The 19,531-nt window shown below is 32.7% G+C and overlaps 1 protein-coding gene across 1 annotated transcript; it reads right to left on the bottom strand.

The window, feature by feature from the left end:
• Positions 1-17,897: 17,897 nt before the first annotated feature.
• Positions 17,898-18,409, bottom strand: LOC131611970 (uncharacterized). The gene is made up of 2 exons (XM_058883788.1): positions 18,243-18,409; positions 17,898-18,153 (listed from the first exon to the last, which is right to left on the bottom strand). Exons 1-2 carry the CDS (start codon positions 18,381-18,383, stop codon positions 17,917-17,919), a joined length of 378 nt encoding a protein of 125 aa, XP_058739771.1. The 5' UTR covers positions 18,384-18,409; the 3' UTR covers positions 17,898-17,916.
• Between the last annotated feature and the right edge of the window lie 1,122 nt (positions 18,410-19,531).

Genomic DNA, 19,531 nt, shown 5'->3' with positions numbered 1-19,531 from the left:
AGGCCTTGAATATTCATAATCCTTTGATAAAACGAAAACCCTAGTTTAGGAGGCTCTCGATTAGGAGAATGTTGACTGAATAAACCCTTGAGCCTTGAACCCTTGAAGATGAATAAAGGAGGACAAATTTTGGGGTATGACAGTGCGAAGTTTGAGAATGGGACCGACGTCAACCCGAAGATGACTAAAATTTTGGATCGTAGCCGCGAGAACCGTCTCAACCGGATAAGCGACGAAGAAATTACGCGCGTTTGAATGACGAGAAACGCCGATTCATCTGGCGCGACTGTGCAGAATTTGCGCGTACCGCTCAAAGAACTCGATAAAACTCCATCTTCGGCTCAAAATCTGAACAAGCATGTGTGACGAAGAATCGAAGCTAACGAAATTTCCGAAAGAATGCCGGCAGAATGGGTTTCATACGATAAAAATCGAAGAAGTTATGAATTTTCAAACTCGGCGCGACATACTCAAAAACACACTTTTTACCGAAAGAACATGACGATCCTTAAAATGCTGGGAATTTTTGGTGCGTAATCAGTCGACGGTCCGAACATATGAAATCTTGGTAATGATGGCACAGAACTCCGGTTAAATTTTCGAGCGAATCCGACTAGCGGATTAGGAGATATGAATTTTCCGAGATCCGAAACCCTACATTCAACACTCTTTTCTTTATAAAAATCCAAGTAATTTTCCAATTTCGACTACTTTCCTCAAAGAGTTGGCTTCCGAGCCGAACACGAAAGTTGTAGATATCGTTGAAACAATCGGGACTTGTGCGGGAATTCAGCTCGTATCACCTTCCAAATGGCATTTATGAATTTTCTCGTATTTCCACCGCTTGAACCATTTTTACATCGCATCTCTTTAAAAACACAAGAACTCCTTATTGTTGTTTTTTCACTTTTCGAACGATGAAATAAACGTCGTTAATAACTTATAGCTCAAATAAAGAGGGCAAATTTTGGGGTGCAACATGCTGCAATTTATATATTGTTCGAAAATGAGACTGGGATCGGAGGAAATTTTATTTTGAACTATGCGTAAAAATATATTGTGCCGAGTGGCACAGAAAATTTGAGTGTGCCGAGGGGCACACAAGGCCATGCCGAACGACACATATTAGTGAGAGAAGTGTCGTTTGTATTTTAGTGTGATGAGGGACACATTAATGTGTGATGAGGGGCACACCTTAGTTGACATGTTTTTATTTAAATATCACGTTTAAGTAACTGGGACTTGTACATTTCATTATTATATAAATTATAATAATAATAATTGTAATAGAAATAATATATATATATATATATATATATATATATATATATATATATATATATATTACTAGTTATATATATATATATATATATATATGTGTGTGTGTGTGTGTGTGTGTGTGTCTAGCGAAATAGTAATAAAATGGTGGAGCTATTTCAATAGCAGTAAAATGACAGGGTGGGTACTAAATAGTAGAGTTATCAGTAGGCTTGTCTTAGTAGAAGGAAAAATTATATAGTATCAGTACATTAATTTAGCAAGTTTGGGAATTAATTTAGTGGCTGATTGGTTTTATATGGCAGAAGTATTCAAATAGCATACTAGTAATTTTGGCAGAAAAACAATATTAACAGTATAGACTATTCGATAGCAGTGTAATTAGTAGATCCAATTAATTTAATAGAAACTTAATAAGATACATTAGTACTAAGTAGAAATAATATAATTCGTAACCGATAACTAATTGGCCGGTATAGTTGAATTATCCAGGTAATTACGGAACGCTTGTCATATATTTTGGTTGATTCGGTGTGTTGTATACTTGCTGAGAAATTTGAAATTTCAAGTGACTTTGAAATTGGTTGCATTGCCTCTTTTAATTGGAAAATTCAAGTTGTAGGCTTATGGCCAATGTTGATGTTGTCGTTATGTTGTTGTTTAACAATTGTTGTTGTGTTGTTGTTGTCGCATTCATTGTTGTCGCACACATGGAATATTTAAGTTGGAGCTGATGCTCGTTAAGTTGGTCTAGATTGACAAATATTAAGTTGAAGGCTTATGCCTTGCTGACGCCTCTATTAACTGGAGGTTTCTAGGTTAGGAGTTTTTATAACACCCCAAATCTACCCAACGGTTTATTAAAATCAGAGTGCAAAGATTCCAAACAGACATGAGGCATTACATTACAATTTAACAGAATCACATACAAACTTATTATAACAGATACATGACACATGTAAATAGGGAGGACTCATAATCAAATCAACTTTAGTAAACAATGCAGCGGAATTCACAAACTCATAAACTTCAAAATGTTAGCATCTTGGTCCAACTTGAAGACAACTAAACAACTTCTTCATGAAACAACACATTATTCAAACTTAAACATAGCAAAAGAAAACAGGCGTCAATCCCCCCGAGTGCTACGTATCAGAGCAAAAGACACTAACTCGAACTATTAACGGTAACGGCTATTCATCTTCGTTACCTGCATGTTACCAACAAAGGGTAACCTTCAGACAGTAGGGGTGAGATATCAAACAGTATAAAGGAACGTAACGTATGATAATAATTATAGCAAAAATAAGATCATACACAACTCACCACTTCTCAACTCAATGCAACTTTCATCATAATAATCATGATGTCAAGCAATCATAACAATGAATTCAATTTGCAACCATGTCATCAACACATAATAACATTCACTTCATAACCACGACAATAAAATGCAATTCATTATGCGACTCTTTACTATGCACATGCATGTGGTACCATTTGGAGTAAAACTCCCGACTTAGAAAGTTGCCATTTGGGCCATCGTCACTTTGCCATTTTCGGGCCATCGTCGTTGCCATTTTCAGGCTAATCGTCTCTTTGCCAATTTCAAGCCATCATCTTTTATGCAATGGATGCGACTCAATGATGCACATCCACAAAATACAACATTCACAACACGTCACAACATTAGCTAAACAACATCGACTCAATGTCAAAATTCAATGGCAACAATAATATCATTACTATTATAGTAATTCATCAATTCTCAATCACGTCATTATGTCATACCAACATACAACAATATTCAACTTTGCAATATATCACAATACCGGGGAATTACGACTCAAGAAAAAGTTATAAAAAATTATTCAAATCAATTTCATTAGATAAAGTTTAATTTCAGCTTTACGGAGGTTCAAACGGTGCATAAAAGGAGTTACAGATCAAAAGATACAACAAGTAGAAGTTTCATAAAAGTTTTCATAGCAAAGTTCGCTTAGCGTGCCACAAGCGCGCTAACTACAACTAAAAAAAGAAGCGCACACTTTCGCAATCTCGCTTAGCGGACCAAGTTCGCTTAGCAGACTCGCAATTTTCAAAAATTGTTCCCAGACTGCGCTTAGCAGACCAGATCCCGCTTAGCGGATGTGCGATTATGCAGAAAAATAACAGAGAACTAAGTTCTGTGAAAAATCCCTTCCACCACTCAAAACCACTTTCATACATCAATTAAAAGCACATATAACCAATATTTAACATTTATCATCAACAATCTATATTCAAAAACATGTTTAGAGCACAAATTTCATGAGTTCTAGCATGAACCCTGATAATTCCAAATTACAATTCTCACACAAACATGGATACTAAGCATATAATCAAATCCCCACCATAATTTATCATCATACAATCCCTTATCATGAAAGAATCCCATCCTTACCTTGGTTTGGATTGAAGACAACTCTAAGCTTCAATGGGGTTTACCCTAGCCTCCTCTCCTATTCTCTACTTTCTCTTCTTTCACCAAATGTCACTTCTAATTATATTCTCCCAATTTTCTCTTGTTTTGATAATTCTTACTAACTTTCTTATTATTACTATTGGGCTTAAATTAACACCTCTTAATTACTAACACTAATTCTAAGATAGGCCTAATTACTACTCTTATCATGTTATCACTACTAACTTCCTAATAAAATAACATAAAACCAACTAATCACACAATTAGAAAATAATTCACAAAACACACAGTAAAACAAATAATTAAAATAAAACGGGAGTTACAGTTTTGCTCCATTGGTACCATATTCATGTGCATTAATACAAGTTACATTTCGTGTCGCATATTTGAATTGTTGTTATTATAATATAATGATGGTTGTGTTGTTGAATTGTGATGTCTGATGTTGTTTGAAAGTTATTGAAGTGGTGATTTTATATAATATGAACTAATATAATGTTTATCATACACTCGATTATATGGTTCGATATCTCATCCCTTTTGTTTGAATGTTACCCCTATGTTGGTAACATGCAGGTAATCTAGAGTGAAGGCTGCTTACCTTCATTAGTTTGAGTCAGGTGTTGGTTGCTCTGATACGTAACACTCGGGGTGGATGAACGCTTGTTTTATTTATTTGTTGGTTTTATTAAGTTGCTGATTTTTAAGTTATTTTCATTAAAGACTTGATGTCTTAAAGTTGTTTTGAGTTGGACAAGATGTTATGGTATTTTCAGTTGAATTTATGAATCCGCTGCGTAGTAATGAAAGTTGTTTTATTTTTAAAAGACTAAACAGGTTGTAATCAGTTCATCTGAAAATTATGTGTTATGTATCTGATTTACAGGTGATTGATTTCCGTTGTTTTTAAGTTGAAAGTGTAGCATCCCATGTTTTGTTGGAAATTTTGTAACTCTGTTTTTATAATATTCTTCAGGTAGAATTGGGGTAATATATTGTTCGTATGGAAAATAATGGGCAAGCTAATGTCATCGAAATGGGAAATATTTGTGTCGCAACTAGCAATGGTACTACTATAGTTCTCAAATGTGTGAAACACATTCAAGAACTTCGATTAAATCTTTTATCTGTTGGAAAGTTGGATAATGAAGGATATGATAATTATTTTTCGGGAAATGAATGGAAGTTAAAGAAAAGCTCAATGGTGGTTGCTAAAGGAAAAATAAATTCGAACTTGTATGTCGTCCAACTTGGGGTTTCAAAGTGTTACATCAATACTTGTGACAATGATAGCTCATATGAATTATGGCACAAGCGTTTGGGTCATATGAGTGAAAAAGGTTTGAGTATTTTGGCTAAGAAGAATGTGTTGTATGTTGTTTCTGATACAAAGTTGAGAAAATGTTTACATTGTTTGGCGAGTAAGTAAAGGCAAGTTTCATTTATGTCTTTCGAACCAAAGAGGAAATCGAAAGTGTTGGATTTATTACATTCCGATGTGTGTTTTCTGATAAAGACACACTCACTTGGTGGTGCATATTACTTTGTGACTTTCATTGATGATTGTTCTCGGAAAACATGGGCGTATACTTTGAAGACGAAAAAGCAAGTGTTAGATATCTTCAAGTTGTTTCAAGCATCAATTGAAAGAGAAACAGGTAAAAATATCAAGTGTTTCTGAATCGATAACGGGGTAGAGTATATAAGACATTTCGACAAGTATTGTCAAGATCAAGGTATGCTTCATTAAAAGTCTCCTCCCAAGACACCGTAATTGAATCGGTTAGCCGAAAGAATGAATATATCTTTGGTGGAAAGGGTGAGATGTTTACTTTCTAAATCAAAGTTGTCGAAATAATTATGGGGAGAAGCATTGAGCACGGTTGTACATCTTGTAAACCTCACTCCATGTATTCCATTGAAGTTTGATATTCCAAATCATGTTTGGACTTTGGAGTGGTAAAGATGTCTCCTACAACCATCTTCGGGTGTTTAGGTGCATGGCTTATGTGCATATTCTGGAGGATGAGAGATCGAAATTGGATGAAGTCGAAGAAATGTGTGTTTGTTGGGTATGAACTTGATGAGTTTGGGTATTGATTCTTTGATCTAGTTTAACGGAAGCTTATTCATAGTCGTGATGTCGTATTCATGGAGGATTATACCATTGAGGACATTGATAATGTTGGGAATAAAGATCTGACTTTTGAAGATGAAGAAATGGTTGATACGGACTCAACTACTATTGCTTCTACCCCTATCCTTTTTGAAGATGTTCCAATTGAAAATCAAGGTAGGTATTTGCATGTGGATAATATTTTAAATCCTAATGATATTGTTGATATAGGTGCCACGGAAGATATTGTTAAAAATGAGGTTGATCAAGAGGTTGAAAGTGTTGAGCAATCGGTTGCTTCTAATGAGTTGAGATGATCTATTTGTGACAAAAGGTCGTCCGTTCAATACCCCTCAAACGAGGATGTTTTTCTTACCGATGGCGGAGAACCCAAACACTTTAAAGAAGTTTTGGAGGATGAGAACAAAAGGAGTGGATGGATGTCATAGAGAATGAAATGCAACCACATAAAGAGAATAATAATTTTGAGTTAGTGAAGTTTCCAAAGGATAAAAGAGCATTGAAAAATATATGGGTCTATCAGATTAAGCAAGATGAGTGTACTTCTCAAAGAAGATACAAGACTCATTTGGTGGTAAAAGGTTTTAAACAACAAGAATGTGTTGATTTTGGCTATATTTTTGCTCCTGTTGTGAATATGCAATCTATTTAAATGGTTCTTGGGCTAGTTGCTAGTCTTGATTTGGAAGTAGAGCAAATGGACGTGAAGACGAATTTCCTTTATGATGATCTACATGAAGAAATTTACATGGAGAAACCATATGATTCCTAGAAAAGGGCAAAGAAGACTATGTTTGCAAATTGGTAAAAAGTTTTATGATTTGAAACATGCACCTCGTCAATGGTATCAAAAGTTCAACTCGGTGATGATTGAAAATGGGTACAAGATGAGCAAGGCCGATCATTGTGTGTTTTTTCGGAATTTCTCCGAAGGTGATTTCATCGTTCCCTTTTTTAAGTGGATGATATACTAATTGTTGGAAAGAATATTTTAAGAATTAAATATTTGAATAACACTTTGAGTGAATCTTTTGCTATGAAGGATTTAGGAGAGGCTCGAAAAATTCTTGGTATTGAAATTGCTCTAGATCGAAATGAGAAGAAGTTGTACTTGTCACAAGAAAAGAATATGGAGAAAGTCCTTCGGCAGTTTAATATGGATAAGGCTAAAGCGGTAAGCATTCCCCATGCTTCTCGTTTCAAGCTTAGTCATAAATTATGTCCATCTACGGCTGAAGAAAAGATGAGTATGAAGAACATTCCGTACTCATCAGTCGTTGGTAGTTTGATATATGCTATGTACAAGACTTAATATTTCTCATGCCGTGAGAATGGTTATTTTTTATCTCTCAAATCAGGGAAAAGATCAGTGGGAGGCCATGAAGTGGGTGATGAGATATTTGCATGGCACTTCAAATTTGAGATTAGTTTTGGGATGCAAGAAGCCTATGTTGGTTGGATATACAGATTCGGATTTGGACGAAATCTTGGATGATCGAAAATCTACTTCGGGATATATGTTGACTTTTGTCGGGGAAGCCGTGGCTTGTCAATCAAAATTGCAAAAGTGTTTTGCACTCTCTACTACTAAAGTCGAGTTTATAGCCACCGTGGAAGCGTCAAAAGAGTTGTTATGGTTGAGGAAATTTGAAATGAAACTTGGTGTGAAACAAGAAAAGTATGTCTTATTTTGTGATAATCAAAGTGACATTCACTTGTCGAATAATTCCTCCTTTCACTTGAGGTCGAAGCATATTGATGTTCATTATCATTGGATTTGTGATGCATTACATTCCAAGTTGTCGGAGCTTGAGAAGATTCACACTGATGACAATGGTTTGGATATGTTGACAAAGGTTTTTCCTAGGGGAAATTTGAGTTTTGTCCTATGGAAACCGGATTGGTATCGCTCTTCAACTAGTCGGTCGAGGGAGTTTGTTGGGCTTTCCCTCCTATTTGGAGTGGTCCAAATGTATGTAGGTTAGTGATCCATGTGTGTGCAAGTCTTTGTTCTTATCCAACAAAGAGAATTAGGTCATTCATTGTGAGAAAAACAACAAGAAAAGCTAGAGAGAAAACATTATTCTCGCAGCCCTTTTTCTACACAAATCAATTCCAAGAAATCAGAGCTTGCCCAAATCCAACGGTCGGATCTTCCTGAAATTTTGGCACAGTGTTCATGGCTCATAGGAGCAAATTCTGAACGGTGGAGATTGAATTCTAAGCTTTGTAAGTCAGTCTGTCGAGTCGGTATTTGAGGTCAGAATTTTTTGGTTTTTTTTGTTGCTTTGTATCTCTTTGTTCTTGCTGTATTCCAATATTGATTGTATATCTTGATGATGTTTATGTATGCCACTAAATAGTGTTAGAGAGAACCTTACTTGTACTCATTGTTGATTATATTGGAGATTTTAAGTGCCATACAGATCCCGTGATTTTTTACTCCTACTTAACGGAGGTTTTTCCATGTTAAAATTGTGTTGTGTTACTTGGTGTATTTTTTGTTGATTATCTCTAAGTTGCATGTGATATTTGGGAGAGTTTGTGTTGTTGAATTATTCAGTTGTGTTTTTGATTTCCTCCTAACAGATTCCTAATATAGGTTACCCTATTGCTTTTAGATACATTGTCATATTGGTCTTATTTTTCAAGAACCTTACCATCACTTTTGTTCCATTATGACATCTCCATCTATGTTTGCGAGTAGACATAACCTCATTGATGTTGGTTTTGTTAACAACGGTTAGATCTGGAAATGAGTCGAGTCGAGTCGAACTCACCTTAGCTCAGTTTGACTCGTTAAGAATTGGTCGAGTTCGAATTCATGACGAAAATTTTTTTCAACTCAAACTCGACTCGTCACGAACTTTTTTTCAGCTCGAACTCAACTTGTTAGAATTTCACAAACATCTCGGTTAAACTCTCGCTTATTTCAAGGACTTAAAAGTAATTTTTTTAAGCCTATTTTATATATATATATATATATATATATATATATATATATATATATATATATATATATATATATATATATATATATATATATATATATATATATATATATATATATATATATATATATATATATATATATATATATATATATATATATATATATATATATATATATATATATATACTTTTGAGATTTTAAATTAATATTTTTTTAAATAAAAAATATAGAAATAAAAAAAGTTATAAGATTGGAATTTATACAAATGTTAATTTTATTTGTATGATTAGTTTTAGAAATATTTTGCCCACTAGAGAATATAAATTATCAATTAAAACCGTTAGATTAAAAGAAAATATGATACTAAGATTTAGAGCAAATGTTTAAATCTACTCTTAAAGACAATATAATTTATCTCATATATAATCGAATTAACTCATGAACCTAACGAGTCGAACTATGTATAGTTCAAGTTCAGCTCATTTAGTTAACGAACTTAATTTTTAACTCATATTCAGCTCATTTAGTTCATGAACCTAGTTCAACGATTTAATTTTCGAATCAAACTTCGAACTATTTTTGAGTTACTTTGGTTCATTGCCATCCTTAACAACGGTCATTAAGCTCGGGTGAAGTTGAAACTCGATTGCTCATTATCTCTAGGGATGGCAATGGGTAGGGTATGGGTAGGGTACTATAGTACCCATCCCCATACCCGCGGTTGGAAAAAATCCCCGTACCCGAGCCCATACCCGTTTGGGTAACAACTTTAGCACCCGTATCCGTGCCCTTTGGGTATGTAAGTACCCATACCCATACCCATTACCCGCATTTCTAATAAAAAATAAATATATCAACTATAAAATATCATATCATTTTAAGTTTTTAGTAACATTTAAATGTTTTCAAAAAACTTATTATAAAATTATGAAATAAACGAACACCTTATGTTACATATGTAATGGTTTAACATCGATGTATTTTTGAAAATTGATTGACATTTATTTTAATATAATAATATAAATCAAAATATATAAATATATATGTTGTGTGGGTATAGGGCGGGCTGGGTACTAAGTTGTCCATACCCGCACCCATACCCGCTTATTTAAGTGGGTAATATTACCCGAGCCCGTGCCCGTATCCATTTATGCGGGTTTTTACCCTACCCATTGTGGGTATTTTTGTGGGTATCCACTGGGGATGGGCCAAATTGCCATCCCTAATTATCTCCTGTCATTAACCGTTGGGGACAGAAGTGTAGTGAAAGTACAAGTGCATGAGAAATATCATATGCGGGACGTATAAGGTAGTGAAAAGAAGAAGTTAGGAAGTCAACATAATTTATTTTGTATTGATATTTAGTGCATTATCCATGATATGTATATATTTTAATGTGTTAATTATGACTATACATATATTTTTTATACAATATGTTAATATTGTCATACTGTTTTGTTAAAAATGTTAAAAACTTAATTTAAAAAACAAAAACATTTTTAAAAAAAACTCCACTGCCTACCGACTTTTTTGAAAATTTGGGAAAATTGGTATGTATAGGATTTTTCAATATATTTGGTATCTAGTATAGGTTACCGATATTTTTGAAACATTCGGTAATTACAAATACAATTTTGAAAAAAAAATTGTTTTACAACGAATTTCTTGAAAAATTCGATATAAATGCATCATAATTTTTAAAAATCTAGTATTTCTTCAAACAATTTCCATAAATAATGTATTTTTACCATAATTTTTTTAAAAAATTTGAAATTTCTTCCTAGAAATCAATAAACTCCACTAACTTTTAGCAAAAGCCCAGTATAAATTCATGTAAAAATAAAACCTCGTGAAAGTAAAAAAAAAAAATATATTATGTGATATGAGTTAGTTTATTTTGATTTTTTTAGGTTTAATAGGTATTTTGTCCCTTGCCATATAGGCGAGTTTTGAAAAATCCCCTAGAAAATTTCTCCCGTTTTGATCTTCAATAATATATATTTATGTTATATGATATTAAAATTAATCTTTTAATTTAAAAATAAATATAAAAAATAGCTTTATAAAAGAAATTTTACAACGTCAGTAAATCAGAACGGTTAATTTGTTAGAAGTGATTGTCTTTTATTTTTTTTTATTTTTAAAATAATATAATTGAATAATTGTGACGCATTGATAGTGAAATTTTTTTTACACTAACCGTATATAACAACTAGTGGAATATCCGTGCGTTCGCACGAGTATCGGTATGGTACGCACATTTGTTCCTAAAATATAATAAAAATAAATAAATTTTTTTAAACTAGACAAAATATAAAAATATTTGAATCAATAATATAAATATTTTTTATATAAATATTATTTTTGTTTTAGAATTATCGTCAAAAATATTTAAAGTTAAGTTGTCGTATTATTATTCAATATTGTGATCAGTAACTTCGTGTTCCCGTTATTATTCAATATTTTGATCAGTAATTTCACGTCTATGTTATTATTAAATATTTTGATCAGTAACTTCATGTTCCCGTTAATATTCAATATTTTGATCATTAACTTCATGTTCTCGTTAATATTCAATATTTTGATCAGTAATTTAATATTTCTGTTAATATTCAATATTTTGATGAGTAATTTCATGTTCCCGTTAATATTCAATATTTTGATTAGTAACTTCATGTTCTCGTTAATATTCAATAGTTTGATCAATAACATCAAGTTCTCGTTAATATTCAATCGTTTAATTAGTAACTTAATGTTCTCATTAATATTCAATAGTTTTATCAATAACTTCATGACTTAGGAATATTGGAACAATAATTTAGTAGGGTTACCCGTGCGTTCACACGATACTGGTGTGTTACCCGTGCACTCGCACTGGTATTGGTGTGTTATGCGTATTTGTTTTCAAAGATATAATAAAAAATGAAATAAATTAGTATAAAGCAACACATTTTTTTCGTGTTTGGATTAATACATTATTTTTACTTTAGTTTTCTTTAATTGTACAAAAAATATAATAACTTGTGCATTCGCACGGATTTTGGTATAGTTACCCGTGCGTTCACATGGCACTGGTGTGTTACCTATACGTTCACACGATATTGGTGTATTACCCGTGCGTTCACATGGATATTGGTGTGTTACACGCATTTGTGGTTAAAGATATAATCAAGAAATGAAAAAAGACAAAATTGTGTAACCAAAATAATTTATTATTTTTAAAAGAGATAATAAATTGGTTTCTATAATTTCTTTCGTATATAAAAACTATTTGAATTAACAATATAATTATTCATTTATATAAATATTTTTGTTTTGGAATTATTTATAAAATTTATTTAAATCTATAGTAAATTTGTTTTCGTTATTATTTAATATTTAAATAACTAGTTTAATATCAATATTATATCGCGTACTATTTCAGTCCCCGTTTGTTCGCACAGATACTTGAGTGGTACGCACGATTTTGTTTTTGAAATGTGATAAACATTTAAATAAGAAAAACAAATTTTTTTAACCAAAACAGTTTATTATTTTTGATAGAAAAACATATTTTAATTTATGTGTACATTATCACTTTGGATCCTCTCCATCAATATTCTCTCCTTCCTCTCTATCTCTCTCTTAATCTCATTCTCTCTCTTAATTATTTTATGTTTTTTAATGATGAGTGAGAGTGAAATTAAGAGAGAGATAGAGAGGAAGGAGAGGGAAGGAGAGAATATTGAAGGAGAGGATCAAAGTCCGTACATTATACATGTAATTCCAACTGTTAGATTAAAATTTCTATAGAAAACTTAAATCAATTTTAAAATTTCTATTAGAAAATTTAAAATTTCTATAGAAAACTTAAATTAGTTTTAAAATTTCTATTAGATTAAAACTTAAATTAAAAAGTCATAGTTTTATGAAGATTCAATATTATTCTTTTCTAGATGAGCACATTGTAAAGGATTACAGTGTACAATAAGAGTCAATTAAATTATATTTATCGTATACAAAAATGAATTGCGAATTAAACAGTTATAGATCGAAAAAGTCAATTAAATCATATTCATCGTATACAAAAATAAATAGGTTAGAGTCGTTACGAATTGAAGACTAATTAAATGATGAGTAATATTATCCAAAAATAATAATGAACGATAAATTAAAATGTTACTGATTGAATGAGTCAATTAATTTATATTGATAGTGATTTTAAATTTGATATTATGTATTACATATTACCTGTGCTCAACTTTATAAATAATAAGTTTACAATAAATTAATATAAATAAATGATTTTGGATTTGTGATTTTTTTAAATACACATGTACAATATAAATAAATTCAAATGTAAAAACATAATCAATATAATTTTGTTTATGAATATTTTTATTTATTTTATATTATATATTTACTTATTATTATGCTCACCTTTAGTAAAAACAATGAGGTTGCATTTTAAAAAGTTTTTTTCTAAATTTTATTTAAGATTGAAGTGTTAAAAATCTATTTAAACTTAAATTAATGAATTGAATTTTGAATAAATAAATATTTGGGACAAATTAGTAAATGAATATGACTTATCAAATATTTATTCAATAAAAAAATTAAATAGTTGGTTTGATATGGTGATGTATAATTTTTTAAAATATAATAAAATTAAAATAGAATAAAGGGATAATAGCTATTTTCCCCCCTGCCATATTAGCGAGGTTTGAAAAACACCCCCGTAAAAAAAAAATTAGATTCTCTCCCTAACATATTCAGATTCATGCAAATTGGTCCCTCCCCCCATCCAGTCACCAGAATCTGAATTATTTTAATAATTTTTTGAGTTATTTCAATTAGTGACATGGAATAGATGATGAGTTGGCACAGTAATTGAAGCTAGCTGCGGTAAAAAAATTTCATGAGTTCACAACCCTCAATCCCAAACCGATAACCCTAAAACAATATTTGAAGCAAAATCAACCACAAATTTCCTAGCTTGTTAACGTTAAACCCAGATGTTCATCACCAAAATCAACCACCTGTAAATCAATTTTTGAAGCAAGGCACAAACGCTCTTCCTCGCGTTGAGTTTTGAAAGGTATGTCATGTATAAACGTTGTTTTTTTGTGCGTTAAAAGAATCAGTTGTTCTGAACATTTTTTACTTCTCTTGTGGTCCCAATCCAATTTTGTGGTCCCCTAATGCGATTTGTTTATATTAAATTTCAGAAATGTCCACCATCAGTGTCGTATTTCACCATGGGGGTCAATTTGTGCGTGAAAAAAGGTTCATCTTCTACAAGGGTGGGGACGAAACTACTGTTCACGAACAAGACCTGGATACTTGGAGCTACTTTGAAGCTTTTAGTTTAGTTAAAGACTGGGGTAATGTTGGTTTTAGACTGTGGAGGAAGATCCCCGGTGTTGATGATAGTTACTTCCATGTCACTGATGACAAAGAAGCTATGGAAATTGCCACACATTGTATCAATAATAACGTCGATGGTCATATATGGGTTGAACACAATGTTGTGGATACCGTAAGCAAGGTTTCTGTGCCAACTGGTTATAACCCTATGCAAGAAAATGATGACAGCAGTAGCAGCAGTGATGACAGTGATATTGAAGGAAAATTGTTTGATGATAGTGAAGAAGAGAGGGCAACAGTAGAAAATGAAGGTTACGAGGAAGAACAAGCAGCCTCTGAAGTTGATGCTGATTATGTTGAAGTGGGATTAGAGAAATCCACAGAAGGTAGAAGGCTTGTGGGGAATGGCAAATCAGTTGCTTACAAGAGATGTGCTAGCAAGAAAAGCAAGATGACTGAACAATCACCCAAAGTCAAGGTATCTGTTCCATCTAAACTGTTTGGTTGTACCTCAAGCAAGATCCCCACTAATATCCCAAGAGATGATGTTGATTATTGTAGTGAGGAATTGGACAGTTCTGATCCCGATGAAAGTGGTGATGAAAAGAATCCAAAATATGAAAAGTTTAGAAGTGAGTTGATGAATAAAGACTTCAAATTCAAGTTAGGAATGGAATTTAATTCTTTGGTGGAGTTCAAAGATGCTATTAGGGAATGGTCTGTTCTTAATGGAAGAGAGATAAGGTTTGTAAAAAATGAAAACTATAGGGTTAGGGTGGAGTGTAAGGGCAAATGTGGTTTTTTGGCTTTGTGTAGTAAAGTTGGTGACAGACACACTTACCAACTAAAAACATGGGTGGGGTCACATAGTTGTGCTAGGGTTTTAAATAACAAATCAGCCAACTCAAAGTGGGTATCAAAGCTAGTGGTGGAAAAAAGGAAGTCCATGGGAAAGGTAAAAGTGTCTGAAATAATGTCTGAAATGAGAATGAAATATGCTGTGGGTATCACTAAAGGCAAAGCATGGAGAGCACAATGCTTGGCTGAAGAAATAGTTGAAGGAGATGCAACTAGGCAATACACTATGTTATGGAGGTATGCAGCAGAGCTTAAAAAACAATGTCCTGGGAATACTATCAAGATTGATGTGGAGAGGCCTCTGCCTACTATTCAACCAAGATTTGATAAGTTTTACTTTTGCTTGGATGGATGCAAGAAGGGATTCATTAATGGCTGTAGGCCGTTCATTGGTGTGGATGGATGCCATCTTAAAACAAAGTATGGAGGTCAACTCTTAGTAGCTGTGGCTAGAGATCCAAATGACCAGTATTATCCATTGGCTTTTGGAGTTGTAGAGACTGAATCAAAAAAAAGCTGGAGGTGGTTCCTGCAATTACTTATGGAAGATGTTGGTGTAGAGAGGAAATATGTGTTTATATCAGATCAACAAAAGGTTTACTCTTTTATACAACTTTATTTTCTTACTTGTTGTATATTGTTCTTTCCTTTTCCTGACTAATCCACTACTTACAGGGACTTGTAGCAGTGTTTGAAGAAATGTTTGAGCAGATTGAGCATAGAATTTGTCTTAGACATCTCTATGCAAATTTTAAGAAAAAGTTTGGTGGTGGTGCAGCAATTAGGGATCTCTTAATGGGAGCTGCTAAAGCAACATATTTTCAAGCTTGGGAGAAAAAGATGAATGAGTTGAAGGCCCTTGACAAGAAGGCATGGGAATGGCTTATGGGTGTTCCAACCAGATTGTGGTGTAAGCATTCTTTCTCTTTTTATCCAAAGTGTGATGTATTGATGAACAATTTAAGTGAGTCATTTAACAGTACAATCTTGCAAGTTAGGGACAAACCTATCCTCACAATGTGTGAGTGGATTAGAAACTACTTGATGAATAGGATTGTTAATAATTTAGAAAAGCTAAGCAAGTGGAATCACAATATCATGCCAATGCCTAGGAAGAGGCTAGACAAGGAAGTCTCAATGAGTGGTCAATGGCTCCCTACTTGGAGTATGGGTGACATCTGGCAGGTGCATCACCCATTCAATGGTAAACAGTTTATAGTTGATCTTGGGAAAAAAACATGTTCATGTTGTTTTTGGGAACTAGTGGGTATACCATGTATGCATGCTGTGTCTGCCATGAGTTATCAAAGTTTGAATCCAGAGTCATATGTAGATGAGTGCTATACTAGAGAGGCATATCAAAAGTGTTATGAACATAATGTGAGCCCCATCAATGGGATGGACATGTGGCCATCAGTAGATGTGGAAGATATTTTGCCACCTATGTTTAAGAAAGGACCTGGTAGGCCAAAGAAGTTAAGGTATAGGGAACAAGATGAGTCTGGTTCAAGAATGAGAAGGCCTGGTATTTCATATAGATGCACAAAGTGTGATCAGTTTGGGCATAACTCAAGGAAATGCAAAAGCAAGGAACAAAACCCTAATGCACTAAAGAGAAAGGTAAACAACTAAATACATTTATTCGATTTAATAGCTTGTTGTTTATAGCTGGTTGCTTATAATACATTGCATGATTTTCAGAGAAAGGCACCAAGAGCCAAAGTTGCACCTGCTGGAAATGAGGAAGATCTCCCTGCTGAAAATGATGAAGCTGCACCTATTGGAAATGAGGAAGCTGCACCTATTGGAAATGAGGAAGCTGCACCTATTGGAAATGAGGAAGTTGCACCTACTGAGACTTATGATGATCCTGACATAGATGCTGTAATTGAAGCTATGCTGCAACAAGAAGAATTATCACAAGTCTGCAATCCCACACCCTCTACGGATGTTCAAGCTGCAACAGTCAATCTTGCTCCTGCATCACATGGTCAAACTGAAACAACAACCATAGCAGCTGATCAACCTAAGTCTACTGCATCTGTTGCAAAAAAAAAAGAAGAAAGGACCTGTTCACAAGCCTAAGAGGAAGAGGGTTAGTGAAAGGATTAAGATTTTGAAGAATTCAAGGCAAATTAGTGGGCCTGGCTCAACTTCAGATACACCATTGGTACTTGATGATGCGGATGAAAAATGGAAGGACATTGCAAGAAGAATGACTCAGTAGTTTATTTGTAACTTTATGGCATTAGGGGAATTCATTGTTTTTGGTGACTGTTTGCAATGAATATGTAATAGATGTTGTGTTGGTTCTGTTTGCAATGACTCAGTAGTTTATTTCTAAGCCTCTTTTTGTAATGAACATGTAATGATCATGTGTTGGTTCTATGCCTCTTTTTGTAATGAACATATAATGATCATGTTATTGATCATTGTAATGCAACTGGTATCAGTATTATAGTGGTATGAGCATTCTGTTATGAGCATTCTGTTATCAATATTCTATTTGTTTTAGTCTGCAATAAGAAATTGTATTATGGCATTTAATTGTATCATAGCAGCTGGTGTTATAAGGATTCTGTTATGGCATTTTCAATATTGGATATCACAATAAAGGCATTTATATGGAAGTCTGGTGTTATGGTATCACAATATTGGATATCTGTTATTAAGCATTCTGTTATGGCATATAAATTTGGCACATAAACCTTGGCATGTAAATTTGGCACATAAACCTTGATTCACAACAATCTGAAATAACAATTGAATATGGTCTGTTACATATAATTGAGCAACATTGATTCACATTAGAAATTTGAGTTACACGACATTCATGAAATCATGTTTCTTACATTCTTCCTAAGCCTATAACATAAATTCTTACATTCTACCTAAGCCTATACCATAAAACACACAGTAACAAGCAACTATTGATATCACAAATTTCACTACTTTTCTAGTGTTGTCAATAGTAATCTTCAAGTCTTCCATCTCCTTCGTGAGCATCTTAATCTGGTGAGCGACAGTCTCGCACGTACAGACCAAACGATCTTCCTTTGAAACGTCCACTCCAAAATACTCATCATCCCATAGAAACAGCTCGCAATCCTCCTCTTTCTGCAAACAGATAATACAGTTATGTTCCAAATAGCTGGAAATCAGTATAAGTAGAAGAAATAGAAAATTGGAAAGCTAATGAATCTAACCCCCCAGTGCTTGCACTTCCAGTATTTTCTCCCTGGATTTGCTTTGGATTTGGAAATAAACATTTTCATTGGGAGATCGTGTCCACATTTGGGTCTTGTTCTTCCATTAGAGAGGATGCTTGTGTTTGAGCTTTCTTCCATGAAGACGAAGATGAGAACGCAACGGCGGGAATACGGCAAAGGAAGAACGAGGGTTTAGCTTGTAGAAAGAAGAAGATGATCGAGCTTTCTTATAAGAAGAAGAAGATGACTTTCTCGGGCTGCTGTTGAAGAAGGGAGAAGAAGAAGATAACCTAATTTGTTTTAGGGTTATCGGTTTGGGATTGAGGGTTGTGAACTCATGAAATTTTTTTACCGCAGCTAGCTTCAATTACTGTGCCAACTCATCATCTATTCCATGTCACTAATTGAAATAACTCAAAAAAATTATTAAAATAATTCAGATTCTGGTGACTGGATGGGGGGAGGGACCAATTTGCATGAATCTGAATATGTTAGGGAGGGAATCTAAATTTTTTTTTACGGGGGTGTTTTTCAAACCTCGCTAATATGGCAGGGGGAAAAATAGCTATTATCCCTAAAATAAAAGACAAAATTACCTAAGCAAAAGAATTTATTATTTTTAAAAGAGATAATGAATTGGTATCTTTTTTTTTGTAGTATGTAAAAATATTTAAATCAAACAATATATTTTTCTCCTATATAAATATTATTTTTATTTTTCCATTATTAATAACAATATTTAGGTGAATAGTAAATTTATTCCCGTTATTATTTAATATTTTAATCAGTTGTTTCATTTCTTAATTTCATATGATTTTTATATTAGGATAAAACAAACTTTATTAAAAAATTTAATAAATAGATTTTTACTGATTATCTATTAAGACTTCAAGCAAACATCAAATTTTATCATTTTAAATATTTAGATTGGATTATTTATAAGAAAAATGTGAATAAACATAAATGTTTTAAATGGATGTGAATATTTTTATTGGTCAATTTAAAATAACTTGGTATCAGTAGCCCATATTTATTAAATCATTATTTCAATGGCATAGACTTCAATAAGTAATATTTTTTTAATATTTAGATCAATAATAAACATCACCTTCTATTTTTCTCTTATTTTAATCATTATTATATTTTTGTGGTATATGTAAGATATTGTAATTTTTTTCCCGTATAGGTAAGTTATTGTAATATATATTTACTTTATTTATTTTAAATATTTTGAAAAATCAATTTTATAAATATTTATCAATTTTAAACTTTAATCTAGTAATAAT

This window comes from Vicia villosa, linkage group LG6, assembly GCF_029867415.1.
Source record: "Vicia villosa cultivar HV-30 ecotype Madison, WI linkage group LG6, Vvil1.0, whole genome shotgun sequence".
Taxonomy (NCBI): Eukaryota; Viridiplantae; Streptophyta; class Magnoliopsida; order Fabales; family Fabaceae; genus Vicia; species Vicia villosa.
The sequence above is the reverse complement of the archived record's forward strand: the minus strand, read 5'-3'. Positions and strand labels throughout refer to the sequence as shown.

Bases quoted from the DNA above. Each gene is read 5' to 3' on its own strand.
- LOC131611970 (XM_058883788.1), bottom strand. From the start codon at position 18,383: ATGGAAGAAAGCTCAAACACAAGCATCCTCTCTAATGGAAGAACAAGA. The intron at 18,154-18,242 runs GTTAGATTCATT...ATCTGTTTGCAG, and splicing joins GGAAGTGCAAGCACTGGGGG to AAAGAGGAGGATTGCGAGCT.